Raw genomic sequence first — 25,000 nt, forward strand, 5'->3', positions numbered from 1 at the left:
TTTTTTTTTTCGAAACTAGAAAAACAAAGGTCAACGTGACACACCTCTTTTTACCTCAGCCAATCAGAGCTATGCAATTTAGGGGATATGGTAGCAACTAAAATTTTAGATGATGCAAGTGTACAAACTGATTTCTTTTTTATTTTCCCAGCCATGGAGGTAAGCACAGATTATGAACTCACAGGAGAAAGTTCATCAACTTCTCAGATAGATATAGAAATAATTGAAACAGCAGAGATTCAAGATGAGGATGTGATTCAGGGAACTGCTTTACTTCGCCTGTATTGTGCTCTCAAAAGACTGGCAGGAATGAAGCTCAATCAACATGAGGCTGAGGCATTGCTCCGACTGGTGACATGTCATCCCCCTCCTACTGCCGCAGGAGTGAGGTTTGTCGTGGTTGGTCTATGTACGCTATTGGTCTGCTCTAACATAATGAGGTGAGTTGATGAGTTACAGAACTGCAGTTACATCAACTGAGGTCAACATGTGCATAAAATCTCCTGTGGTTTAGATGTTCTGCCTTGTGAGCATGGCAAAACATGGCAGTCAGTAAGGAGAATAAATAAATTGAACATGGCAGTGAAACTTAAAATGTTCTGATTGTTTTGTGGGTGTGAAGTCAGTGTGTTTGTAGGGGGAGAGGGCTTTGCAGTAGTGGTAATTTTTTTCTAGTCAACAAATAACATTTAAAAATCTAAAATGCTAGAAAAGTAACTGAGGTAGTGAGTCCTGGACATATACCTTAGAGAAGAGCCAACATGAATCCTATTTTAATGATAACATATTCAAATAGCACCCTAGGGCCTGTTTGCATGGAAGTGGGGGAACCCAGGTAGGTGGGGTGACTGGCCAGGCCATGGTTGAAAATAGCCCCCATTTACATGTAACCTTACAAACCAGGCACACCGGAGTGAAGTTTCTAGATGCTGCTGCATGGTTGCTAAGCATGTAAACAGACTTGTGTGGCTCAACTTGTACTGTGGAATTTTACCAGAAAGGGAATGGAAGACTAACTCACTAATGAACTGTACAGATGAATTACGACCCTGGCTGGGCAGGCTGCGCCACCTTGAGATGTTTACATGGCAAAATGTGATCCCAGTTGACAGGCAGACCAGGTGACCAGCCTAGACCAGTTACTCCAGCAATCATGTAAACACAATTAAGTAAAAATGAGAGATTATGTGAAGAGGCAGGTTACCCCACCTTGGTGGCTTACTTCACCTACCTGGGTTCCCCCCCCCCCAAAAAAAAAACCAGGTAAACAAGCCCTAATCTAGAGATCTAACTAAAGGTGTTTTACAAAGTGTCAAGCCTTAGTTCAAAACTTGTAAAATACAAATGCAACAATAAGAAAGCGAAGAAAATATAGCAATAAATTGTGTACAATGATTTATTGAACAATCAACTACTTAGTAACTAATAGAACAAAATTTAAAAAAATGTTCAAAAAGGTTAAGTTTTTCTTTTGACTTATTGCTTCAACAGTTCACCAGAGCATGAGGTAATGGCAACCCAGTGGATCAAGTGGCTCTCAAAGGAAGAAGCTCACTATGAAGCAGCAAGCGGTGTACATGCATCATTTGGAGAGATCCTTCTTCTGATAGCTATACATTTTCATGCCAGTCAAGTGGAGGCCATTGCTGACCTTGTGTGTTCTGTGCTTGGCATGAACATCAGGCTGGGTTCATTGACCAGAATGAAAACACTCTTTACTCAGGAGATATTTCCTGAAAAGGTTTGGCATTTCAAATATAGTTTTTTCTGATCATGGCCTTTCTACCAAACAATTAGATTACGAGCTCGAGATTTCTATTGCATGATAGTTGAGGAGGGCGCAGCCAGAGTCAACTATCATGCATAGAAATCGAGTATAAATCTACTGGTCATTCAAAACTTTATCTAAATCCTCTTCGCAGACACTTTGAAAACGCCAAGATGCATCCGTCATTGTGTTAACAAAGGCACACTGCTACACAACTCACTAACTATCACAGAATAGTTAGTGAGTAGCGTGGCCAATCAGAGAACGGCATTTGTGATAGAACGTTAGTAGATTTATACTAAAAACAATGATGGCTAGCCTCAGTTTCTGACATGAGTTCAATTCTCTGGTTCTGACACTAGGGTATTCTCAACACTCAGGCACACAGCTGAAGCTGCATATATAAGAATAGTCCACACAAGAACAGTTCAAATAAACAAGTAAAGCAAGACAGTGGACGGACCACAGATGTTGTTAATACTGACTGACAGTTTCTTATTTCAGGTCGTGACAGCTCATGCAGTGACAGTTCCTGTAACACCACAGCTGAGTTCTGATGACACAGGATTTCTTCCTATTCACTGTGTTCATCAGCTGCTCCGGTCAAGAGCATTCACCAAACATGCTGTACCGGTCAAGGTTAGAACATTAATTAGTTTTAAAGAGAAAACTGTTTTATCATCAGAGTTATCACTTGCTGTCAATGGTTTCTGTAGTGTGAAATAACTAATGAACATTGCTGTTTGCCTGTCCATTACAAGTTGTCACATGTGTCTTGCTATGTATCATGTATCTTGGGGTTTTTTTATGCATATCAAATTCAGGTTTTAGAAGTGCTTATTAATAATTAAATAAATTTTTGTTTTTTTCCCAAGGGACAATGCTGTGCTGTAACTTAAAATTAGTTTTTTAAAGGAAAAATTTATTGAAACAACACAAATAAAAGCTTTGTTATTGTGGATCAGCTTTAATTGGTTAAAAAACATCTTTTCCACAAGTACAGAGAAACATACATGTAAACCCACTCTCCAAATATATGATATGATATTTTATTTTGTTTATAATTTCAGGACTGGGTTTATAAGCAGATCTGTTGTTGTGTAACTCCACTTCACCCCTTGGTAGTACCTCTTCTTGAAGCTTTTGTACACTCAGTGATCAATCCTGTATCAAACTCCAAAACAGCCAAGAACAAAGAAGCTGCTTTTTCACTTTGTGGATTCACTGATTCCGAGGTTATGTCAGTATTTGCAGCAGATCAGCAGGCAAGTTGAGGGTTTGAGCAGTTTTAAATACGGTGCACAGTGAGTGCCTAGCTTGTGTGTGATTTAACATATTCTTGTTGTCTGCTTACACAGTGAAAATTTGTTGATTTAAAAAAAAAACATTACCTTAAAAGTCAGGTGCTCTGGCTGTCTATGGTACAGAAGGTGACTCAGTAAAAAGGCGACAACACAACTTTGCATTCTCTTATTTTGTATTATCATGATGAAAATGTTACTGTCCAAATAATTCAACATTGTTCTAGACTGAGTTTGTCCCTTCAATGGTTGCTTCTGCCAGTTGATAGCAATGATTGTAAGTTTTGGCTATGACAACTCTTAACACCGATTTTTTTTCTGTTCTGTCAAACCAATAGGAGGAAGGAACAGCTTTCCGGATCCATGGTCTTCCTCTGGGACCCATGAGAAGGAGTTCAGTATACGTGGCAACTGAAATGTCATCTCGCCTCACATCCCAAATTTTGATGTTGTACTATGTTCTCACATATCAAGACTGTCTTCTGTCCAATATGAAGTCTTTAGGTAGGGTACTTAAAACAATACCGGGCACTTAGAGACCAGTGGGTGGGTTATTAAAAGCTTTTTGATATCTTTAAATCTGATTTTAATTTCCATGAGTGATCAGTGTTTGACTTCTCCTTACATGATATACTGAATACCAACAACATGCAATCTACCATGTGAAGCACAGGAAATTGCATTTGCTATCTTACCATCTATTTTAAAAGTCTTGAAGTGCTCTGACTTATAGATGAATCATTTTATAATCCATCAAACATTTTCAATTGCATGCGATTGGTCTAAACGTATCACATGACCAAATATTCCCCAGCTAAAACTGCCCAAATTTTAAAACTGCATATGTTGCGAAAAATATTTGAAGGATAATAAACACAATAACCTCCATTTGACTTTGAAAACATGCACGGATATTTGTCCTTGGACATTATCTGTTCCTCAAAGCTCACAGTTTTCCTCGAGTTACGCTCTCAGAAAACTGTTCACTTCTCAGAATGGATAATGTCCGCGGATAAATATCCGAGCATATTTTCGCACCAGATGGAGGCTATAGTTCATATAACCCCCAATCAATCCTAGAGCTCAAAGCAACACAACAAAAGCAATCAAAAGTAGCAAGAACACGGTTCTTTAGTATTATAATTATGATAATAAATTGATTCAGCTCCTTTTAATTAATGATTTCAGTCTCTAACAACATTCAGCCTCAGTGGTTATCACCCATGTTATTGTCACAAATTCCTATTAAACATCTGTTGGAGCAGGCCAGAAGTCGACGTCAAGAATTCAAAGGCCTTTATGCTCCCTTACTACAGCTGATCAACACCCATTTGCCACACCTGTGTCTGGTGGATGAATGGCTGAAACAAGAGGAAGTGTTCACTGCGCCAAGCCTGTCATCATCATCTCCATTGCCGAGTGTGTTGTGTTCACCTGCTCACTTACAGCAAGGTATACCTAACATATTGGGGAAGATGCCCCAAGAACGATCACATCTTTAATCCATTTAGAAGAGCAACTTTTAACTACTTGTTAAAGAAAGACTTGAGCTATGTGATCATATCACATGCTTTGAATAGAATGATTGCAATTTTTTAAAAAACTAGCAACACAACTGACAAACCTCCAGATTCCAGATTGGCTTCAAATTGGGAAGTTGATTATATAGCAGTTTTGTAGAGGGAGGAAACATGGAGAATTAGAAAATGATTTCAAAGTCACAAGCAAGCAAGCTGTTGTAAATATCCATCTTTGTCAAACCATCCTTGCCAGTGTGTGTGAACATCAGTTTAGACTTTTTGAATGTTATCCAACAGCACTGCATTTACTGCCAGACAATCCGTCCCCAGCACTGCTACTACTTAGAAGACTGTTACAACTAGAGCCAAGTGCCCTGATTGCTTATATGGATGTGTTGGTCCAGGCCCTGAGCAGATTGTTGGAGCCCGGGGTACCCCGACGGGTACAGACGCTTTGCTGTGAACTGTGGACAAAAATTAACACAGTTGTACCTCGCAAGTAAGATATGTGTAATTTTTTCAGTGAGGCATGATTCCCAGACCCGAAAGTAAACATATTGAGCCTTGCATTGCTTTTTAAGGCAAAAAAAATTAGAATTAAAGTTGCTTGGGCTTGTTTATCAGATTGTGGTTGGCCACTGTGAACACACTATGTCCGGCAGAAACTCCCGTACCACACATTAGACCTCAGCTATACACAGATGAAGACATCATGAAGGATCCCCTGACTGTGCTGAGATGTGACAGAAGGGTTTTCAGGTACATTTTTTATATAGGAAAAAAAAACTGACAGAAGGTAAAACAATTACAATGCAGATTAACAACTGCATCGCTAAATGGAGGTTGGGTGCCTGTGACATCCAGGAGCTTGCACTCTTGGCAGCCTGATCCTAGATGAAGACTGCTGCCATGGCTGGCACATCCTGCAAACTGAGCCATAAGCCCCCAGGCAGAAGGGGAGACAGGCACCTGCCACAGTGAATTAACAGTGGAAAGAGGGAGGGAAGGGAGGGGGAATGCTTGAAGACATGGTCCCATGCAAAACAATGCTCACTTTAAATGCTATGGATGTGAAGGCTGCCAACCCATCTCGGTCTAGTAGGACATGGAATCCTGGTGCGTGCACATATCGAGACACCGCTGACAACTACAGGAATGGAGGTGCTCTTTGTAGTTAACTCCATTAAATTGCATTTAACTGCATTTAATAAGCTGTATCATCCCCTGCTTGTGGTATAATTTATTAGTGTTTCACATTCTTTTGTTTCAGATGTCCACCTTTATTTGATCTTCTTGTGAGAGTGCTCATGGGATACTTGGCAGGTTCAAGGGCCCTTTTGAGTCAATACCTCCAAGCCCACCCAGCATCAAGAACAGAAGGGGTGGCTGTTGAACAGGAGCGAGAGGAACTGAAGGCAGCTCTTGTTACGGCACAGGAGAGTGCCGCTATTCAGATCCTGTTAGAAGTTTGTGTGAAAACACCTCAGGATCAGGTCTGTTGAAATAAACTTTTTCCCTCTGCTATAGAGTGGCTCTCAGATTAATGTCTACTAATGATAACTGGCTGTAAATATTGAGCAATTACAATACAATCCGGTGTTAGTCAAAATCATAAAAAATTCCCTCCATCAGACTGAAACGGTCCTTTGAAGAGTGAGTGGGTAGTCCAATCCACCTTTCAGAGAAGCATCAATCTTCATTTTAGTGCTTTTCAGTTAATCTGGTCAGATCTTTTTGGCAATACTTAAGCTTCAGATTACTCTTTCAAGGTAGAAATGTTTAATAGTTTTCCCTATACATGTATTTCCCAGAATAATTTGATGATTTCCACGTTTTCATTTATCATCTCAACAATGTATCATATTTGTATCGATGGCACAACTGATTTCGGACTTCTCTCCACTGCAGGATCAGCCAGGGTGCAGTGGATCTGGTGTGTTACGTGAAATTCAATGCTGTGTGTGTTCACAGCTACATCAAATGTTTATTGCTGTTCCAGACATTGCAAAGCTTGTGCACTTTCAGGTATGTAAATTAAAATGATTTTCAGTGCTTTTTTGTTACTTTAAAAAGCAACTACAAAATAAAGCACAAAAAACCTAGCCAGGAATTTAACATTTTCTACAGGTAAAGGTTGTTATTCTACATTGATGATGTACAGATGTTGACGTACACTATATGAGATCCACATCACTGTCAGTGGTAATGCACCAAAGGTTGTTTCGTTTTGAGGGACACAAAGGTTTCTTTCACTGAAATGTGTCACTCTTCCAAGTTAAAGTTGCTGGCTTGCTTGGTAATGATTGCATTCCAAGCTAGAATCAACGTAAATAGCTTACAAGCAGGCTCTCATGTGTTGGGGCAGGAGCAAAGTTGATGAGCAAAGTCGCAAAAGATGAGTCAGTGAGCGAAACGAGGTGGTGAAGGGCCCGACTCTTGCTTCTTTCGCTGACATTGATGATGAGAGCCTGCTGACAGGCTACAGCATAAACTGACATGTACATTGTTTTCCCTGCAGGGTTACCCTGTAGAAATTCTCCCAGTTACAGTGGCTGGCATTCCCTCCATGCACATCTGTTTAGATTTTATTCCCGAGCTTGTCAATCAACCACACATGGAAAAACAGGTATGGCCACCAGTAACAAGAATTGATGTTTTGAGTAGGGTTAAAAATTAAACAGTAATTGTTTTATTAACTCTTTATTTACTATTTTGTTGCAGTTGTTTGCAATACAGCTTGCTTCATATCTGTGTCTACAGTTCCCTCTCCCCAAAGCTATGGGTGTAGCCAGATACATTCTTAGCCGGCTCAGCTCTCTTTTGGCAACACTTCCTGCAAGTAAGCGTGCACCATTTTTCAGCCCTATCCTCCCAACCCTGGTCAGATTCTGTCGTGCATTCCCGCCATTGTGTGACGACGCTACAGGGTTCCTGCTGGAGCTTGGTCGTGTGGCTGTATCCCATGCATCTGCATCTGCTGGCTTCACTTTAGGTATGTGCCATTGGTGCATCACACCTTGCAAGGTTGTCACATTGCAGGGTGGTAAAGGGAACTATGATCCATGCATTGTTGTTATTAGTTCGTTGGGTGATCAGCTAATTTGTACATTCATTTTTGCCTCTCACAATAATGAGATAAAATAAATAATAAGCAGGTTTAATTCCTTCATGCCAGGTACTCCAGGATCTCTCTTACATCAACTGTCTTCCAAACAACAGCAGGAAACCTCTGAACAGGAAGATCATGGGTTCACAGATGACTCCTGGTCACCTAATGACTTAAAACTTGAAAATGAAACAGGCATCTTGGACAGTGAATTTGATAATACTGACGTTGGATTATGCCAAGCGATTGAAAAGGTGTTTCTGGATGTAACAAAGGTTGCAGTGGTGAGACAGCAGAACTGTGAGTGCTAGTTCTATCTACAACTGCTACACCACGTGTATGTGATCAACACAGAAACAGCACATATGTGCTCTCCATTCAAACAAAGCAAGGAGGATAAAACAATAACAGTCTATTCAAGCAGATTTCCATTGGAATGGTGCATATCATTTGACATTCAAACTAGTCCAGTTCTAATACAAATTGACTAAGCTATAAACAACTGGTTCTTCTTGTGTGCTTGATGGATGCACATTACAACTTAAGTGACCATTTCATAAGTGGATCAAAAGGAAACACCCTAAACATGCAGGAAGAAACTTTACCAAGTTCAAAGCAGTATGTAAATATATAATTTAAATGGCATTATTAACACTTAACTGCCAGAAATCATCTCACAATTCCAACACCAAATTCACCTTTGGGAAAACTTCTGCAGGACAGCTAATTAAGTGACAAGTACATTTTTTCTTATCTTCAGTACACCATGAATATGCCTGACAGACAATTATATATGAATTGGTCACATTTGTTTCCCACGCCTAAGGTCATTTGATAATACCCACACTCTCTGCTCTCTTTGTGCAAAGATGAAATACTGAATCCAAAATAAAAATGATAGAAAAATGGAAAAGAAAAGTTTATTTAAAGGGAGGGGTGACCAGAAACGAACATTGAACACCAATGATAATTAGGCCCTTTGCAACTGAAAGTACTTGACAAAGGTTTTGGTCTTGCTTTCTAACAACTTTTTCCATACAAATCTCTTTTAAGAAGAAAAAGTTAATTTTTTAAAAAAATATTTTAACTGTCATCAATTATTCTTGAATCTTCTAGGACCGACATTTTTCGGGAGGGTCACCGGCTTTTAATTGCGTGTTCACCCTCACCGCTCTGCACAGTGACTGCCATGCATTCATACTTCCTCGCTGCGTGCCCTTATTTTCATTTCAGTCTGGCCAATACCTTACTAGGTCGGCGGTAGTACACCTTCTTAGGGACGCAGCCCATTACACCGGCCTCACCTATAAATCCCTTAAGGGTCATAGTTTTGGCATCGGCACTGCCTCTACAGCAGCTGCTGCTGGTCTCCCAGACTGGTTCATTAAAGTTCTTGGCAGATGGTCTTGAGATTGTTACCAGCTGTACATCCGTACACCTCAAAATGTCCTGTTGTCTGCTGCGCCACATATGGCCAGCATTCTCTTTTCTTAATTTGGCACTTCTTTTGCTTGGGGGGATACCTGCTCCGCAGGTATCAGTGGCAGTTAAGTCTTGCAGGGACTTCCCCAAGCTTAGTTTTCGCTAATTTAGTGGTGCTATTTAACACTCTTGTGTGCCTCTTCTTGTCCAATCCAGCACATGCCGGCGGAGTCGGCTCGTAGTGCTGGGGAGATAAGTAAGGCTTCAGAACTGTCTACACTCTAGCACAATGCTGACCGGAGGTCAGCGCATTGTGCCGTTTAGAGTTAGGCTTCTAGGACGTGTAAGCTTTTGGCCTCACTGACTTGTCTGATCCAGTGCAGAATTAACCGCTGGGTAGATAAGTTTGGCATTTGATCACGCAGTGGAAGTTCGTGTGTCACACCAATTGCGGAGCGGTGTTTCCCCCTTTACGCCATAGAACACATGTTTATTGCTTGTGATTGTCGGGGTATTTAAAGCATTACTCTCTTGGAACTGCAACATTAACTTTCATAAAATCTCATTCTTTAATGCCAGGGGCCTCAAACTTTGCCATTTTGATATTTTTGCTATTGTTTTTCCATTTCTGGCATTCTTTAAGTCAGCCCATAATTTTATGAAAAGTCAGTCACGTGATGGCATAGCTTCAAAGGGCCCATTAGTTGTCATGATTCCAACATCTTTCATTTTTAAGAGCGTTTTATTTTTGCTTATTATGAATCCCTAACGAAAAGAATAAACTACCAGATACAGGGTTGTTGAGATTCTTACAACTAGAAACAAAGGATGTATTTGGGGGGGGGGGGGGGGGCTGAAAGGAGAAGTTTATTCAGAGTACAACCATACACCCCTCTGCTTCATAAAGTAGGCTGACACTTTTCAAAGACAGACAGACAGACAGACAGTCAGTCAGTCAGCCAGTCAGTCAGTTCAGGTCTCATGTATGAACAGGTTAGAGGGTTGTGGCTACACTGTATATCAATGAGTTTTACAATATTATTATTACTAGTAATTATTTCTAGAAATACACAATACACCAGACAAAATGTTAGTAGCTCTATATTGTTATGGTTCAATGTTATTTATTCTTTCTCATAAACCACTTTCAAGGAAAAGCATTTTTGTACAACAATAAATAATCTTTACAAACTTTAAAGCTTTTCTAGTGACGTCGTTACTGGATCTGCTTGCCAAGAGTAAGGACTCAATAGCATTTACTAATTTGTGACATCTAACATCTAATGTCACGTCTAAATGTACCAGAGACATACCATCAATGCCAGGACATAAGATGCCTTCAACTCGTAAATCAAACAAAATTGTGAGCATTAACCATGACAGGTGCATGACTGTGTAGATATTCTGTTTCAATGCCCAATGTGAAAGCTCATAAAAATACCCGTTATGTGATAAGTGTGTTCAGTGTTGTATGTAAGATATGCAATGTTGTATTTATACTAAACAAGAAAACTTATCCTACAAAATGAAAATTGTAGCAAATTTCTTAACAAGGCTAAAAACATTTAAAAGACTAAAAAAGTAAACTTTTAAAAACTTTTGTAGGCTTTCTTTTAAACTCTTATAGCTTTGTTAAAAATTTTGTTGGTAATAAGTCAAGTGAATTATATGGACAAAATGAGAATTATTTATGGAACTGTAATTTATTACCGTAATGTGTTAGCCATTTTAAAGACGCCAGGTCTGCATATGAAAAGCCACCACACATACCAGAACATGCACCTGATGCACTTCTTTTTGCTGACTGAAGGTGAAGCAAGCACAGTGTTTGCGCTTTTGAAAAAGTCAATCATATGTACAAGTACATACTTATGTGCATTATAAATTGTGGAGTTGTTCTTGAACAAGAACATGAACAATGATCAGGAATTTTATATAAAACTACAAAAACTATGTTTATAAGCGGTGTTCATTCATTTCATGACTCTGCCAAAATAGGAGAATGTTAAGTTATGCACTGATTGAGCATTATATTCATGTTAGGTGTAGGTCATTGTTACTTGACCCGGTGAAACCTGTCTGTTAACAGTACTGTACCTGAAATTATATTAGAAAAATTAAGTAAACCCAAATAGATTTGTCTAAAGTCTGGCATCTTCTACGTGGTTTGCAAGATCATACATTTCCTTGGCAACATCCTCGATATCACCATAGTAACTGCTACTGTTGACGCTTGAGCTGTCGCCATGACTCTGATATCCATTTTTCTTGGGAGATATCTCACCATTATCATATATTCCATTTTCAACAAAGACAGGACTATTACCATTTGTATCCACATGGTGATGACCATTCACGTAGCCATTATGTTTCTGACTGTGAAGTTGTACATGACGTAGCTGTTGGCGCACCTCTTCTAACTCATTTGTTGAACCATCAACATTACCGTCACCTGCAGGGTTATCAGGTCGTGCACTTTTGCGTAATCTTGCCTTTTGCTCTCTTAAAAGGCCGTCTGACTGAGCATCCTTATCAGTTTCATTGACATTTATAATAACTCCTTTCTCTATAGCATTTTCTTTTGCCCTGGCTTCAGTCTTGTGCACAGCACGACCAACCAAAGATGCTGTATTTTTTGGATTATCTGAAGACTGAGAAGAGTCATCACTTTGTTCCCTCACGGTACCAGCAGGTTCACCTATGAAAACAAAGACAAGATTCCCATCACTAATTAACAGCTGGCAGTGAGTAATAAGTATGGGTTATTGACCAAGTGTAAGGTCAAGATGGCTGGATATTGGCCAAGTTCTTTTTTGCGTGTTTATGGACCGAGACAGAGTCGAGGTCCAAAAACATGCAAAAAAAAGAACAAGGCCAATATCAAGCCATCTTGACCGAACAAGCTTGGTCAATAAAGGATTTATTTTATGGCTTTTTGGGGAAGGGAATTTTTTCTTGCGGGACACAGCGGGTAGTTGCGAGCAGGCAAGATAGCTCCATCTTGCCCGCTCGGGTAGCCAATCACAGCACAGGATTTGATTCATCTTGCCTGCTCAGAGAGCTAGCCATATAATAAAACTTAATCAATCATGATTCTGTCTCATGTTTTGATTTACTTACTAATTATTCTTTGCATCACTTTGCGGGTGTATTTCTTCCATAATGTAGCGCCATAGTTAATGGCAGCTTCATTTTGATCTTCAATTGGAAGAGCATCAACCTCAGTGAGAGAGACATCCAGTGAGGACAACACAATGTCTTTGTCACGTGCTCCTGTGGCCAGCAGGGTCCCATCAGGGGACAGAGCTAGGGCCTCCACCTAAAGGAGAGAATGTCATCATTATAACATTCCACTACATTCTGAAACAACTGATTTGCCAGATGCTGGAATTTTCTCTAAATAGAACCAAAATGATAGGGTTTTTGCACTGAGGCCAATGGTGGAGTTTTTCCACTCGTGTTGTGATTTGTTAAGTCATTTCAATTACTGCAAAAAAAAATTTTAAAATAACTACCTAGAATTGGAGACATACCTCTAATCCCAGCCTGTGTTGTTTGATCATCTGAAGCTGTTTGCCCCGTTTTCTTAAGGGATGCCACACTCGACATGAGTTGTCGCCAACAGAAAAGATGATTGGAACTGATTTGCTGCTGATCACTGGATAAAACTGCACCTCATTTACAGAGTCCTCGTGTCCACGAATTTTAATGAGCAGAGTTCCACTTCTTGGTTCCCACAAAGAAATCTGGCAGATAATAACTATTGTTTTAGTCAAATAAAAACAGCAGGGGAGAGGAAATCAGTCTCTTCAAAATGCCATTTAAGTAACACAAATAACTAGTTTGGTGGAAGAAAAAAGAAACTTAAGTTTACTAATTTTAGGTTAAAAAGTATATTCACTTACAATCAAAGGAAAGGGGAATTTTACAGTACCTATCACAAATCTTCAAGTATTCTTGAAATTTTTAGGTCTTAGTTCCGTGAAAATAATATCTGATATCATGCAAAAGTTCAAACAAATCAAACATAATATTGGGAGAAATTAAAAGTACAGAATGACGAGACATTAACTCACTTTCCGCTATTTGGTTCAAAAATTTACAAGGTAAAGATGACTTTGACTGACCTAGTGGGGGAATCATTGACATGTTTGCTTTCTCCAGCTATTAATAATTGATTACAGATCATACTCGATTACACCATCCACTGATTGTACGCGATTATATGACCTTCTAAATGCGAGTCTAATATCACCACTCAACATGACTAGACTTTTCTTTCTTGTTCTGACTAACAAAAGAAGTCAAGCGTTGGCAAGGTCTATGTATGACGTCTTTGGTTCCCAGAGGATGGTAACCAAAAAAAACAACAAAACATTAGACAGTTGACGGACAACTCGTTCAAATTTGCATTCGAATCAACTGAGACAGTTTTTTTTCATTCCACACTCTTGTAATAAACAAGTGTAATTGACAACTTAAGAACGCGCAACTTCAAAGACCACAATAAGCTTAACTTAAGTCTTCAAACCACAATGTAAACTAAAACCCAAATTTGAACAACTAAAAGTAGTTAAGACAATTGAACTTAGAACTACAGGAAGCATAACTAGTTATGTCCGGAAGTTCTTGTAACTTTGCATTCCTCAAAGAAAGTGCATGTCAAAACATGTCTGAAAGAGATAGATTCCGCGCTCTACGTACCTTCGTGCGCGAAAGAAACTAATTTCGGCTTACATCTGGACTTGTAAATACAATAGAGTCGATCGCAAACACATAATCAGTTCCTCTAGGTAGGTAGTCTATCATAGGTGACAGTGATTTCCGCAGCGAGTGGCAATAAAAAGGTCGTAATTCTCACCTTACTATCTGCACCACCAGAAGCGATATATTCGCCATCGGGTGACCACGCACAGCATTTAACGCTATCTTCATGTCCTCCTATCAAAGACATCACGGAAGTTGCTGTCCGTGTGTCCCATATCCTCAATGAACCATCATCTGCCCCTGAACAAAGTAATCCAGAACTCGGTTGAAACCCACAAGTCCATACACCTGTCGTATGGCCAGTAAGTCTCTGCAACATTTGACCCGTGCGAGCATCCGACAGACACACAGTCTTGTCCCAAGCGGCAGAGGCCAACAAAGTTCCATCGCTTGAGAAGGATGTGCCTAACACCCAGCCTTTATGAGGTGAAAGAGACTGCAGCAGTTTTCCTGTCTCTCCTCTCCACAACGCCACTGTGCTATCTGCGGAACCCGATGCGAGCACACCAAGGCAACCCGTGGACGTCGCTCCTGGCTGCCATGAAAGACATGTTACAGGGCTTCGATGGTGCCGTAAAACAAACACAGATTCCAATGTACTGAGATCCCATATCTGCACGGTTTTATCCCAGCTACTTGACGCGAGATGCAGTCCACCAGGACTAAATTCTAGTCGTGATATATGCCACTTATGGCCGCTTAGATGGGTCTGCTTTTCTGCTGAAACACTCATCCCGATTAGCTTACCGAAAGTAGACCTCGGATAAAAGGGTACCGTCTCTCAACTAGCTGTTCAGAAACGCCATTGATACCCCTTGATACGGAATTATCCGTTTCATGACTTGTTAACCAACTCACATTGTTTTTTGGATTCTTCGCGGTCGTTCAGTCAATATTTCCTTTTCCCTGTTTATCTTGAGTTTTCACTTAACAACCGCTGAAAGACCTCAAAGCTGAGAGTTCATCGCCTGAGAAAATGCCTCTGAACTGACGTAGACCTTTCTAGGTACAATAGATACAGGTTTTTTTTGGCAGTCCTGAAAAGTTTGAAAATATGCAAAACGCAATATGTTCCCACGACCAAATTAGAACTTGGCTCGGGGGACCTTCACGTGTTTATATAGTAGTGGAAGTCACGTGACAACTGTCAAAGGTTATTCGAGCTGTCAGCAGACAGCACTGAAAAAACCTTTACCACTGATGTTAATTTGAGAATGAACGGGGCAAATTTTTATTTGATATATTTCTACATTTTTTGACCAGAACTGATTACTTTAATGATCACAAAGTCAGTAGAAAAAATTATCTAAGTCAACATTCTAGGCACATTAAAAGGCAACTGAACCTGGAAATTCTTCAACCAATTAAAACAATCTTAACACAGATCTAGACCTACCCACTGCCTGAGGGTAAACATTTTCATCTTTAAAATTTGCATATTTGTAAAAAAAAAAATTTTTTTTTAAAAAACACCTGCTCAGTCAAGTTTCAGCTGCTGGCAATGTTAGATTTAATAACATGCGCAATTAAAATCTTTTCATTTTTACTCTCAATTCTATATGTAAATATGTAACATCCTCTTTAAACCAACTACTGTAAAGTTATCTTGCAGTATATATTTTGAAAAAGAAAAGAAATGAAAAAGCATGTTACTTAATAGATGTTAACAGTTTAGAAGGGAAGAGATAACTTTTGGGAGACAACTAATTAAAGCAAACTTAAATAATGTAAGTCTGATGTATTAGTACCAAGTTCTCAGGGAAAGTAAGCACCGTGAAATCCCGACAGTGTTTAAATTGGATTGATGACTTTCAAAATAAAGTTACTTGAAAAGATTTTACTGACCAAGTGTAGTCCTGCTTATAGTGTGTAACCCTGTGGACTTGCAATGGCCTAATAGAAAGTTTGGAACATATGTATCAAATCCTGGTAAAAACCATGGTTGGCAGTCGAACAAAAAACATTAGAGACAAATCTAGGACAAACTGAAAATATAATTGCATACTTTTTAGCACAGATTTAATCAGTCAAATCCTTGCCTAGTATCTTGTACCTGAAAGCCATACTTTTCAATAGAAATTATTTAGATTAGATTCCCACAAACACTTTGATTTCTTTCCTTCTGAGAGGTTTGATTGTTAAGTTCAAGACTTTGCAAGACTAAATACAGTCGAAGCTCTACCTGCGTCATTAACAACCACCATTATGAATTAATCTTGTTTGAACTGTCACTTTAACCCGATATCGGAAGGTTCTTGGAAGTGGCTGTTCAATGTTTGTTTCCCCTATTTCAGCTCTCGTAAATGACCACTCAAAGATTCTTATTGTTGTTAATGGTCACAAACAATATAACATTGCTAATGGTTGTTGATGAAGATTTCAAAATAAACATTCAAGATGACTGGCTGAAGAATGATTTTTACCCTGAGGCTAAGGTACAAACCTTTATGCTAAAACTTCTGGTAAGTGACTTATCTCTGTAGTTTAAGTGTGTGGTCACTTAAAAGAGATAGTTGTTGGAAAGGATCAGCTCTAGGTATTGTCACTTGTTCAAATTCCCACGGTGTTCACCTAAGAGAGCTCTGACTATATCTTTATTGTGGTCTTGACACACCACAACCAATTTTTGACAGCAATTGAACCAATAATGCACTAAAAGCTCTCGACTGTATCCACTAGCACATTAAAACAATTGTTTGCCTAACATCAGTGGCCCACAAAACTCTTGTGTGTATGTCGAGGGGGGAAGGGGATAGCCACAATTGCCAATGCTTCAGTCATTCCTCAATAGCCCTTATGCATGATGACACCAGACTAGCATAAATTGGTTTGAAAATGCATGTTGTAAATCGCATCATAAACAAATTGAATTCCCAAAGCAGCAAAGATTAAAGAGTATGCACATGTAAGGGGAGGCACGGCGGCCTCATGGTTAGTGTGCTTGTCTCCAGATCGAGCGGTCCAGGTTCGAGCCCTGACCAGGGACATTGTGTTGAGTTCTTGGGCAAGACACTTTACACAGTGCCTCTCTCCACCCAGGTGTATAAATGGGTACCGGCGAGCTCAATGCTGGGGGTAACCCTGATGGACTAGCAGTCCATCCAGGGGGGAGTAGAAATACTCCTAGTCGCTTCATGATACAGAAACCTGGATAAGCTCCAGTCTGATGGGCCACTTGACTCGCATGCAGACTTTACCTTTATCTTACATGTAAACAACACAAAGGTGCCAGAGGTTTGCGCAAATTTTGCAAAAATTAGTCTTGGTGGTGAATTTTGAGCAGGTGAGGTAATCATGCGCAAGACCTATTCAGGGTCCTCCTGATCTGCAATCCACTTAAAAACAGTAAAATCGTTTGTCAGGTATCAAGTGTACAAATATTTATGAGATTATCTTTAATGGATATCTTTTGACACCACATTCCCATACTGACACAATCTTTGTTCACGCTTTGTATCCTTGTTGGAAATGCGTGTTTTCTGGAATCTCAGAAAGGTAAGGAATTATGCCGGCTGCTGGTTATTGTAAACCTTGTGTACCCTTGTAAACCTATCTGTACCCTTCCCGCAGAAAAAAATAATAGTGATGATGATCACTGATAATGACAATGATCATGATGACAGCGCCAATAAGGATATCAAGGAAGATACCACGTCTTTTCACCAGTCACAACACATTTGCATCACGTCCTCGAACATTTCCTGTACATTATTCTCAAACTTCCATTAAGTTTTCAGTGTTTTCTTACAACTTTCCCGTGTCCAGGCTTTGATCTCTAGTAGCACTTGAAGCAACTTAACTCAAAACTTCTTTATTCACACGTACTTCACAGACCAGCGTTTCCCATGTTGTAAATTTGGTATTGTCACTCCTTTCAGTGAGAGAGAAATTTTCTTCCTTTTTTCCTTCTTCTCTCCAGAATCTTCCTCCCGGACGGTGTCCTTAGTCTGGCTAGGTAACCATGCTTTCGTTTCCTTTTTAGGTTATTCGGCTGATATTCCATGCCATATCTTGTGTAGCGACAGGGCTGTTGGAAAATAGGAAGCACTCTTCCTAAAAGAAAAGACGCACCAGGTAGCTTGGCCGCTGAAGAGAGAGAAAAAGTACGCGAGATCACCGAAGAAAACCAACTCATCTTCTACAAGTTTTCCATGCAACACTGAAGCATTGCATTCCGGGAATTTGATTGGAGGCAAAGCATCATGGGTAGTCGTCTTATCACCCTGATTATCATGGCGGTCTTTTCGTAATTTCCACTCGATGGCAAAACGAAGAAGCCGAATAACTTATGCACCAAAGTCGCGACGCAAAAGTAGTGGATCAGATCGGAATCAGTCAGCTCCTGCACAGGGAACAGGCTCAACAGAAAAAGTAATAAGAAGTAAGGGAACAAGTGTTTCTCGGTCAAGTAGCAGTGAAGACCCTGCTCGTGCAACAGAGGAGGTAAGCTTATCTTGAATTACAAATAATAACAAGGGTAAGGAAGGACTTAGTTTGCATGTAAGTTTTCTCCTCAGACACAGGCTTGCTTACTGGAGGACTGGAGGAATGTGACCAAAGTCCTTTTTGATGTAAACTTAACAAACAGGCGTCAGTTTTTCATGCATCTGTCTTGTTATTGTTCATGAATTTCGTCATAACTTTGTCAAAGGTAGCTGTGGATTCACGAGGCGATAGCCGAGTGGATAAATAACAGGACAGGAGCATGAAAAACTGATCAGTAACAGGACAGACGCATGAAAAACTGTTGTCAGTTTGTTTTTTACTGTAACAAATTGTCAAATTGTCCGTTCTCGCTCATTGCAGAATAGCATAAATTATAAATTCATGTGTCTGTCCGCTTATTGACAATGAAAATTAGCCAATGAGCGTGCAAGAATATCTGCAGTCATCGTAGAAAAAGGCTCAGAGTGAACTGAATTGGTGACCAGGCATCCTGTGCAATTCAAACCCCATTAAATGTTTTTAACTTCTTTTTAAACTGGAAATTTAAACTATAACTAAATTATTTTGGGCTATTACAAAGCATCAGGTACCCATACTTTTTTCTAATTTATGCTCTGTAGAGAAGAAAGGCTGGAAGTTATTCTTCAACTGAAGCAGGATCATCTCCACACAAAGCTTTAAAGAATAAGAGAAATGAAGGTATTACATCCTTTGACTTAAATATAACAGTTAATATATCAGGTTCAAAATAGAAAGATCGAAAGCTTGGCTGTTTCATCATAGTTAGTACTAACTATGGTTTCATCATGCAGAAATAAAGTTGATGTGCTGTTAGAAGGGTGCTGCTTCATAAACGCTGGTTTTCACTAGCAACGGAGTCGTAGTTGGAGTCATAATCAGAAGTGTAGAGCGAGACAATCGAGTGAAAATCAAACTGACGGAGTCAGAAGCAGAACGCGGCATCCGCTTATGACTCCGTCGCTTACGATCTACTGAAAACTGCATTGTTGAAGTCGCAAGCAGAAGCGGAAGAATAAACCAATCACAATGTTCGATTCCGGGTCTTGTAATTTGTAGTAGTTTTGTTTGCAGGTAACACAGTATGAACTTGGATCTTATTTACTCTATGTCTTCCATGCAGACTTGCAACATCAACATATCTTTTCTCAACCCCCCACCCCAACCCCTTTCTTTGGGTATGGTTGACAATGTGAAAAGGAAAACTGATCACATCTGTTACTGGATGCTAAGTTCCTTCATACTATGAAAGCTAGAGTTACTTTCTGTATGGACCTTAACCTAGCCTTACAGCTACACTTAGGCTATGTAAACAAGCATGACTGTTCTAAACAGATTTAATAAATGTTTTCTTTTAGATAAAGCAGAAGCGTCACCTCATGGTAAACAAAGGGAAGTTGTCAAAAAGAGAGTTTTTCAACATAAAAATCAAGCTGGGAAGGAAGTCAGAATACCAGAACGTATTAGAGACTTGACTATCACTAGGAAAACATATGCCAAGTGGAAGCCTCTCAGCTTGTCAACAAAGAAGTACACAAAGCAAATGATAGACAACACAGTTTTGTAAGTAATGTCCTACCAGTTCTTAAGTTTGTTGGGAGGTGCAGTCACTTGAAGAAAAACTTTTGAGTCAGTAGCTAAATTCTTCTGGAAATTTGCACAATTTAACTCAAATATATGACCACTTCAAGTGTTGCCATTGGTAATAGATATTTTTAAAAGGATTTTTGTAATCTGATCTGTTTTTTGTTCTAAATTTTTGGTGGCTTCTGTCCACCTTGATCAGAGCTATAATGTTACAGTGTGACCTACATGTAGAACCAGGCCACCTAGAAGAAAACTAACCAATCAAAACGCAAACTGAGACCAATGGACTAGTAGCTTTTTGTGACGGCAAGTAATGGTCTGTTTTACATGAAAATATAAACTCTATCAACTCTTCTGCTTGATATACACTCTCAGAGATTCAGTCCTTGGTGGCAAATTATCATAATAATAATATTATAAATCTCCTCAGGAAATTTATTTGCTCAATTTGTAACAACTAAACTGAAACTGTTGAAAACCATACAAAATTTAGGATCAAAACTAACCAATCAAGAAATGGTAAAGTTTCCTGAGAGGTTAAAAAAGTAAATGCAAATTTAATGTCAAACACAGGGAGTGCTTGCATTATCACCCAAGCCAGAGGCTCATGATAAAGTGCCTGACAATAATCCAAATCGAATTGGAATTTGGAAATGTAGGTTTTTGAGGAGAGGGGAAAACCAGAGTACCCAGAGAAAAACCTCTCGGAGCAAGGAAGAGAACCAACAACAAACTCAACCCACATATGAAGCTGGGCCTGGGAATCGAACCTGGGACACATTGGTGGGAGGTGAGCGCTCTCACCACTGCACCAACCCTGCTCCCCGCAAAGGCTCCCCAGAAAGGTTCGCAACACTTTGCACTTTGTTGGGTTTCCATTTTGTTTTTAAAAGAACTATAATTTGTTTGTTTTCTTGAATGTCATTGGTTTATCTGACAAAAAGATCGCTATCCTTTGTTCTCAAGTTAGGTCTGATTGGTTTACTCTTTTCCAAGTAGCCCAGTTCAAGTAGTCACACACTAAGGTTCATTATTGCAATGACAAACAGATCAGATTACAAAGTAAAACCTTTTTTAAAAAATAATATATATGACCTTGACATCTTTTGTACTTTGTAGGAGTGTTCTAAACAGCATTCATAAGGAATCCAAAAGGGATGATATTCAAGTTCATTTAAAGCAGTTATCTGACAGGTGTGTATTGTTATCAATAAAATGTAAATCAAACTCCATTAATGTTTTAAAATAAGCTGTATAATTTGAGTATCATTTTTAGGTAAATATTAATTTTCTTTGTTGATTCATGTTTTGGTGGCTTACCCTTAAAATCAGCTGGTATGTCCTTGCAAACACCACACTTGAAGTTTGCATCTTATTCTATGGAAATGAAAGTTGATCAAGAATCTGTTTCAACAGGATTATTAAAAGACTTGCCGGCTTGAAGGGACCAACACACCGAGGAGACTACAGCAAAATGGAAGTTGAATCAGTAAGTCTCCAGAGTATTTTTAAAGCACATTCACTCTTTAACTGACCAATGATTTGGCAGCCAATGATGATAAATATGTGTTCACATGGTGGATATTACTGACAACCAGAATGTAGGAGTGTTGCGGAATGTATTGAATGGTGTATTCCATAACATCATGGGCCAGCCAGCATACAAAGGGATATGTAGCAGTACTTTTGTGTGCATTGCACTGGCCTATAATACTGGTTGAATATGCATTCAATGCATGTTGGTAGCAACCTGCAGTGAGGTTCTACTCAAAGTACTGAATGCACAATTAATTCACATTTCATTCAATGCAGCATGAACTGGAAGATGCCCTGATTTCTTGTAATAGTCAAGTGGAGAATTTAGAGAAGGAAATAGAGGAGCAAAGGAGGTAATATCAGTAACTGTCTGTCAAGTTCTTTATTTATTTATTTCTCATTCATTGGATTTACCATTTCAGTTGAAGAAAGCATCCTAGAATCAACATTTCATAATATATAGATTTAGGCCAGCCTAAAAGCGTAGCTCCTGAGCTGGGTTGTTCAGAGCTAAATAACCCAGGAAAAGGTAAAATTTCAATTTGAGTTTTGAAACTTTGCGTTAAGGTTTTCTGTATATTGTTTGGCCTTCTGTTTTGAGTTTTAATAATCACTATACACACAAAACAAAGCAGCAAAAAACATTTGTATAGAAGAAAAAGTTATAATTCGGTTAACTTTTAATCCTGGGTTAGCGTTAACTGGCTTCCGAACAATCCTGCCCTGTTTTCAACAACTTAACCTCAGATGAGCCCGTGATCCAATCGAAAACTAGCACTTGATCAGCGGTCAACTTCAAAAAACATGCGACCTCGATGAGCTGTAAACTTGAGCCCGCGATATGGTCACGTGATACTGGTCAGCGGATACTTTGTTTTGACAGGTGTCAATTGATCATAACATGGATGTCCAATATCAATGAAGTACATGGTAAATCAAGGCTGCATGTCTCAGTCTACGGATTATTTGGAGTATGACCGCCATGTTGCGCGACTCCGTCATCGTCATCGTCGCCGTCGTGCGTACGCACCCACAAGCAATACCGCTAGCCATGATAACCATGGGAAAATCAACTCATGGGTTTCCTTTTCTTTCCTATATGAGTATGGGGCTCCACTTGGTGGCCCTTTGGGCCATCGGAGCTCCGCTAAGAACAACCTATATATCAGAAACAACATCCAAAATAGATGATTATGCAAAATTGGCATCTGGGTAGCCTATGGAGATCCACTTTAAAGCAGTTGCAAATTAATATAATTGCTGGATTGAGAAGGTAGTTTTTTTTTAGCAAATTTGAAATCTCCAACACGAGTCAATTTGATCAACACTCGCAACAATGGAAATAGATCTCACTTTCTTAAATTTTGCCCCAGACACCCTAGGAGTGTGGCACCTTACAGCCGTATGGAAAGTTCTTGTACGGCCTCTTTTCAAATCCTGGCTAAAAAGGTACTGAATAACTGGTTATCGGGGCCATTTTTGATTCTGACTTTGGAGGTCATCAAATTTAGAACTTATTGAGATTGGATTTTGTGTTCACTTTATAGTAATAAAGATAAAGAGCCAAATTTTCCTTTCCAGACATACAATGTCATTTGCTGTTTAAATAGGTTGTTTGAGCAGGAAGAAGACTTGTTGAATAGCTACAACATTGAAGGACAGCAGGAACAGACACAGGTGAAGCTTCAGGAATGACTGTCACCCAAAAAAATACTTAAAATTTCAAATTTCATTTTGCAAAATAATGAACATCAAACAGAACTAATTATTGAAAAAGCTTTCGTACACAAAACAGTCTCATCCTGACTTCTGAATGAAGTTTGGACTGTAGTGTAGGAGTTTAAATAAGTATCCTTATAATTAATTAGTAGTAGTTCCATAGTGGTGAGTGGCATATTTCACATATTCTTTGCATAAGATGGAGAAATGTTCACAAGGCTAAATTTTGATCAGTTGTTTCCATTCCATGTGGTTGACCTTCCACAAAGATCAACATAAGGTCCTGACCTGTTGATCTTTTTAGCCAGAGAAATGTTTTAATCAAACGATCTACCCCTTGCTATCATTCCACTGTTTTCTCACAAATAACAACAGTGCAGAAAACTGATTAGTATTTTTTTCTTGATTGATTCACAGCTTCATCCTCTGCTGCAAGAAACATCTGTGAACACTTTGAATCTTCCCAGCATGTCAAGTGAAGGATATAACATGTCCGCAGTCTCTGAGGTATGTATCTCGTGTTAAATGTTATGCACTGGCAAGTCTGTACTGTAGAGTCTATAAAAGAGGATGAACATCTAGTTTGAAGGTTATGTAGGTTTCTGACAAAAGGTGAGAAGCTCATCTAATAACCATTTTGAATAAGCACACCTCCCATGAAATTCATTTCCATCTCAGTGGTTAAGTGGAATTGGTTATGTCCAGCCAAGGCACTGGCAGGACAATATCCAACAACAATTTCAGGATAACCAACAACTATAAATTGTATTTAAATAATGTAAGACATCTGTGTTTTACCAGGTACCCGCAGTATTGGAGAGCAATGGAAGACGATTAGCACAGTCTCTAACCAAGATTAGTGAACAAACAGAACAACTTGGCTTCACAAACTGGCTGGAAGCTGTATCTCAAACAACTCATAGTTTACTCAGTTCTTAGTAAATTTTGATATTTATTTTGTAAAATACAAGCCATACAGAGTTCAAGATAGTGAACATATTGCTTTGTTCCCTTCTGTAACAGTTGACATGATGCTTTGTGTGCTTATAAATTACCATGATAAAAAGTTTCTTGTACTTTGCTGAGCATTGTACAAGCCATTTGTAGTTGAAGGTAGACCAACTTTTGTCATCTTATAAAAGATGTCTTGTACACCTGTAGCAATTTTGTTAAATTTGAAACAGTTTAACTGTACATATTTTTAGGCTTTTGGATAAGAATTATACAACACTTTGTACTGTATTTACAACTTATAATCAGCAATTTAATAAAAATGACTGTATTTTTTAAATACTGTATACCTAATACAAATTTTGTACCTTTTTTCAATAATTATCACGACTTTTTTTACCTTAAATTTTTTAAAACAAAGTTTTGTTTTGCTGTTGTTTGCCAGTTCCTTTTGACAGCAAAACATCTTTGCTATGTACATGTACTTAACAATTTTCACTGCAAAAGAGATGAGAATGATGTTACAACTTTCCACTGCTGTTTCATGTGGGGGGACATTTGAATTAGGTATCCTCGATTGACGTCCAGCTCACTTTTCTATGATAGTATTGAGGCACACATCTTCACTTGTGCTTTGCAGTTTATGTAAGGTGCCCAAGCACAAACAGACTGACTCCAAGTATTTTTGGAATTGCATTGTTCTTCCTTATGTTGGCATTACTCAAGACCAACTACACCATTTCTCTATTTCACAGATGGAAGGCCTTCACGTGCATCTAACATTCGTTTTTTTGCCCTTTGGAATGCATCTGTTTAAAGAAAGCAATTGAATAGTAATAAGAAATTAACCCTATTTTAG

General features: G+C 39.0%; 4 protein-coding genes across 6 annotated transcripts in view; 2 read left to right on the top strand and 2 right to left on the bottom strand.

Moving 5' to 3' along the window:
• The window catches only part of LOC145463289 (integrator complex subunit 2-like), a 16,054-nt gene extending 5,363 nt beyond the window's left edge, over positions 1-10,691 (top strand). The window contains exons 6-18 of the mRNA XM_081447032.1: positions 152-440; positions 1,492-1,741; positions 2,273-2,407; positions 2,839-3,033; positions 3,408-3,573; positions 4,258-4,521; positions 4,887-5,088; positions 5,214-5,348; positions 5,860-6,082; positions 6,498-6,614; positions 7,108-7,215; positions 7,311-7,581; positions 7,765-10,691. Of these exons, the coding sequence (XP_081303158.1) occupies positions 152-440; positions 1,492-1,741; positions 2,273-2,407; positions 2,839-3,033; positions 3,408-3,573; positions 4,258-4,521; positions 4,887-5,088; positions 5,214-5,348; positions 5,860-6,082; positions 6,498-6,614; positions 7,108-7,215; positions 7,311-7,581; positions 7,765-8,006 (2,597 nt within the window). The 3' untranslated portion in view covers positions 8,007-10,691. The remainder of the gene's footprint in view (positions 1-151; positions 441-1,491; positions 1,742-2,272; positions 2,408-2,838; positions 3,034-3,407; positions 3,574-4,257; positions 4,522-4,886; positions 5,089-5,213; positions 5,349-5,859; positions 6,083-6,497; positions 6,615-7,107; positions 7,216-7,310; positions 7,582-7,764) is intronic.
• Positions 10,692-10,726: 35 nt separating this feature from the next.
• LOC145463292 (uncharacterized) lies at positions 10,727-17,745 on the bottom strand. Its single transcript, XM_081447037.1, has 4 exons — positions 13,979-17,745; positions 12,651-12,863; positions 12,238-12,436; positions 10,727-11,815 (listed from the first exon to the last, which is right to left on the bottom strand). Exons 1-4 carry the CDS (start codon positions 14,615-14,617, stop codon positions 11,259-11,261), a joined length of 1,608 nt encoding a protein of 535 aa, XP_081303163.1. The 5' UTR covers positions 14,618-17,745; the 3' UTR covers positions 10,727-11,258.
• The window catches only part of LOC145463291 (tectonic-like complex member MKS1), a 23,420-nt gene continuing 10,228 nt past the window's right edge, over positions 11,809-25,000 (bottom strand). For 2 of the 3 annotated variants that reach the window (XM_081447035.1, XM_081447034.1), the window contains one exon: positions 24,573-24,950. In XM_081447035.1, the coding sequence (XP_081303161.1) occupies positions 24,886-24,950 (65 nt within the window). In that variant the 3' untranslated portion in view covers positions 24,573-24,885. Of the gene's footprint in view, positions 12,196-24,572; positions 24,951-25,000 lie in introns of those variants that run through there. The other variant, XR_014041309.1, reaches the window with a different exon arrangement.
• On the top strand, positions 18,091-24,481 carry LOC145463297 (uncharacterized). Its single transcript, XM_081447046.1, has 9 exons — positions 18,091-18,327; positions 18,951-19,029; positions 19,707-19,911; positions 21,055-21,129; positions 21,352-21,424; positions 21,748-21,824; positions 23,082-23,148; positions 23,608-23,697; positions 23,992-24,481. Exons 1-9 carry the CDS (start codon positions 18,145-18,147, stop codon positions 24,127-24,129), a joined length of 987 nt encoding a protein of 328 aa, XP_081303172.1. The 5' UTR covers positions 18,091-18,144; the 3' UTR covers positions 24,130-24,481.

Source organism: Orbicella franksi, chromosome 12, assembly GCF_964199315.1.
Source record: "Orbicella franksi chromosome 12, jaOrbFran1.1, whole genome shotgun sequence".
NCBI lineage: Eukaryota > Metazoa > Cnidaria > Anthozoa > Scleractinia > Merulinidae > Orbicella > Orbicella franksi.

What these genes read in the sequence shown, in the direction of transcription:
- LOC145463292 (XM_081447037.1), bottom strand. Translation starts at nt 14,617, where the DNA reads ATGAGTGTTTCAGCAGAAAAGCAGACCCATCTAAGCGGCCATAAGTGG. An exon ending in CTGGTGGTGCAGATAGTAAG is followed by an intron (nt 12,864 to 13,978) that starts GTGAGAATTACG and finishes ATTATCTGCCAG; the next exon opens with ATTTCTTTGTGGGAACCAAG. An exon ending in AACACAGGCTGGGATTAGAG is followed by an intron (nt 12,437 to 12,650) that starts GTATGTCTCCAA and finishes TCTCTCCTTTAG; the next exon opens with GTGGAGGCCCTAGCTCTGTC.
- LOC145463297 (XM_081447046.1), top strand. Translation starts at nt 18,145, where the DNA reads ATGGCAAAACGAAGAAGCCGAATAACTTATGCACCAAAGTCGCGACGC. An exon ending in ATGATAGACAACACAGTTTT is followed by an intron (nt 19,912 to 21,054) that starts GTAAGTAATGTC and finishes TGTACTTTGTAG; the next exon opens with GAGTGTTCTAAACAGCATTC. An exon ending in TTAAAGCAGTTATCTGACAG is followed by an intron (nt 21,130 to 21,351) that starts GTGTGTATTGTT and finishes CTGTTTCAACAG; the next exon opens with GATTATTAAAAGACTTGCCG.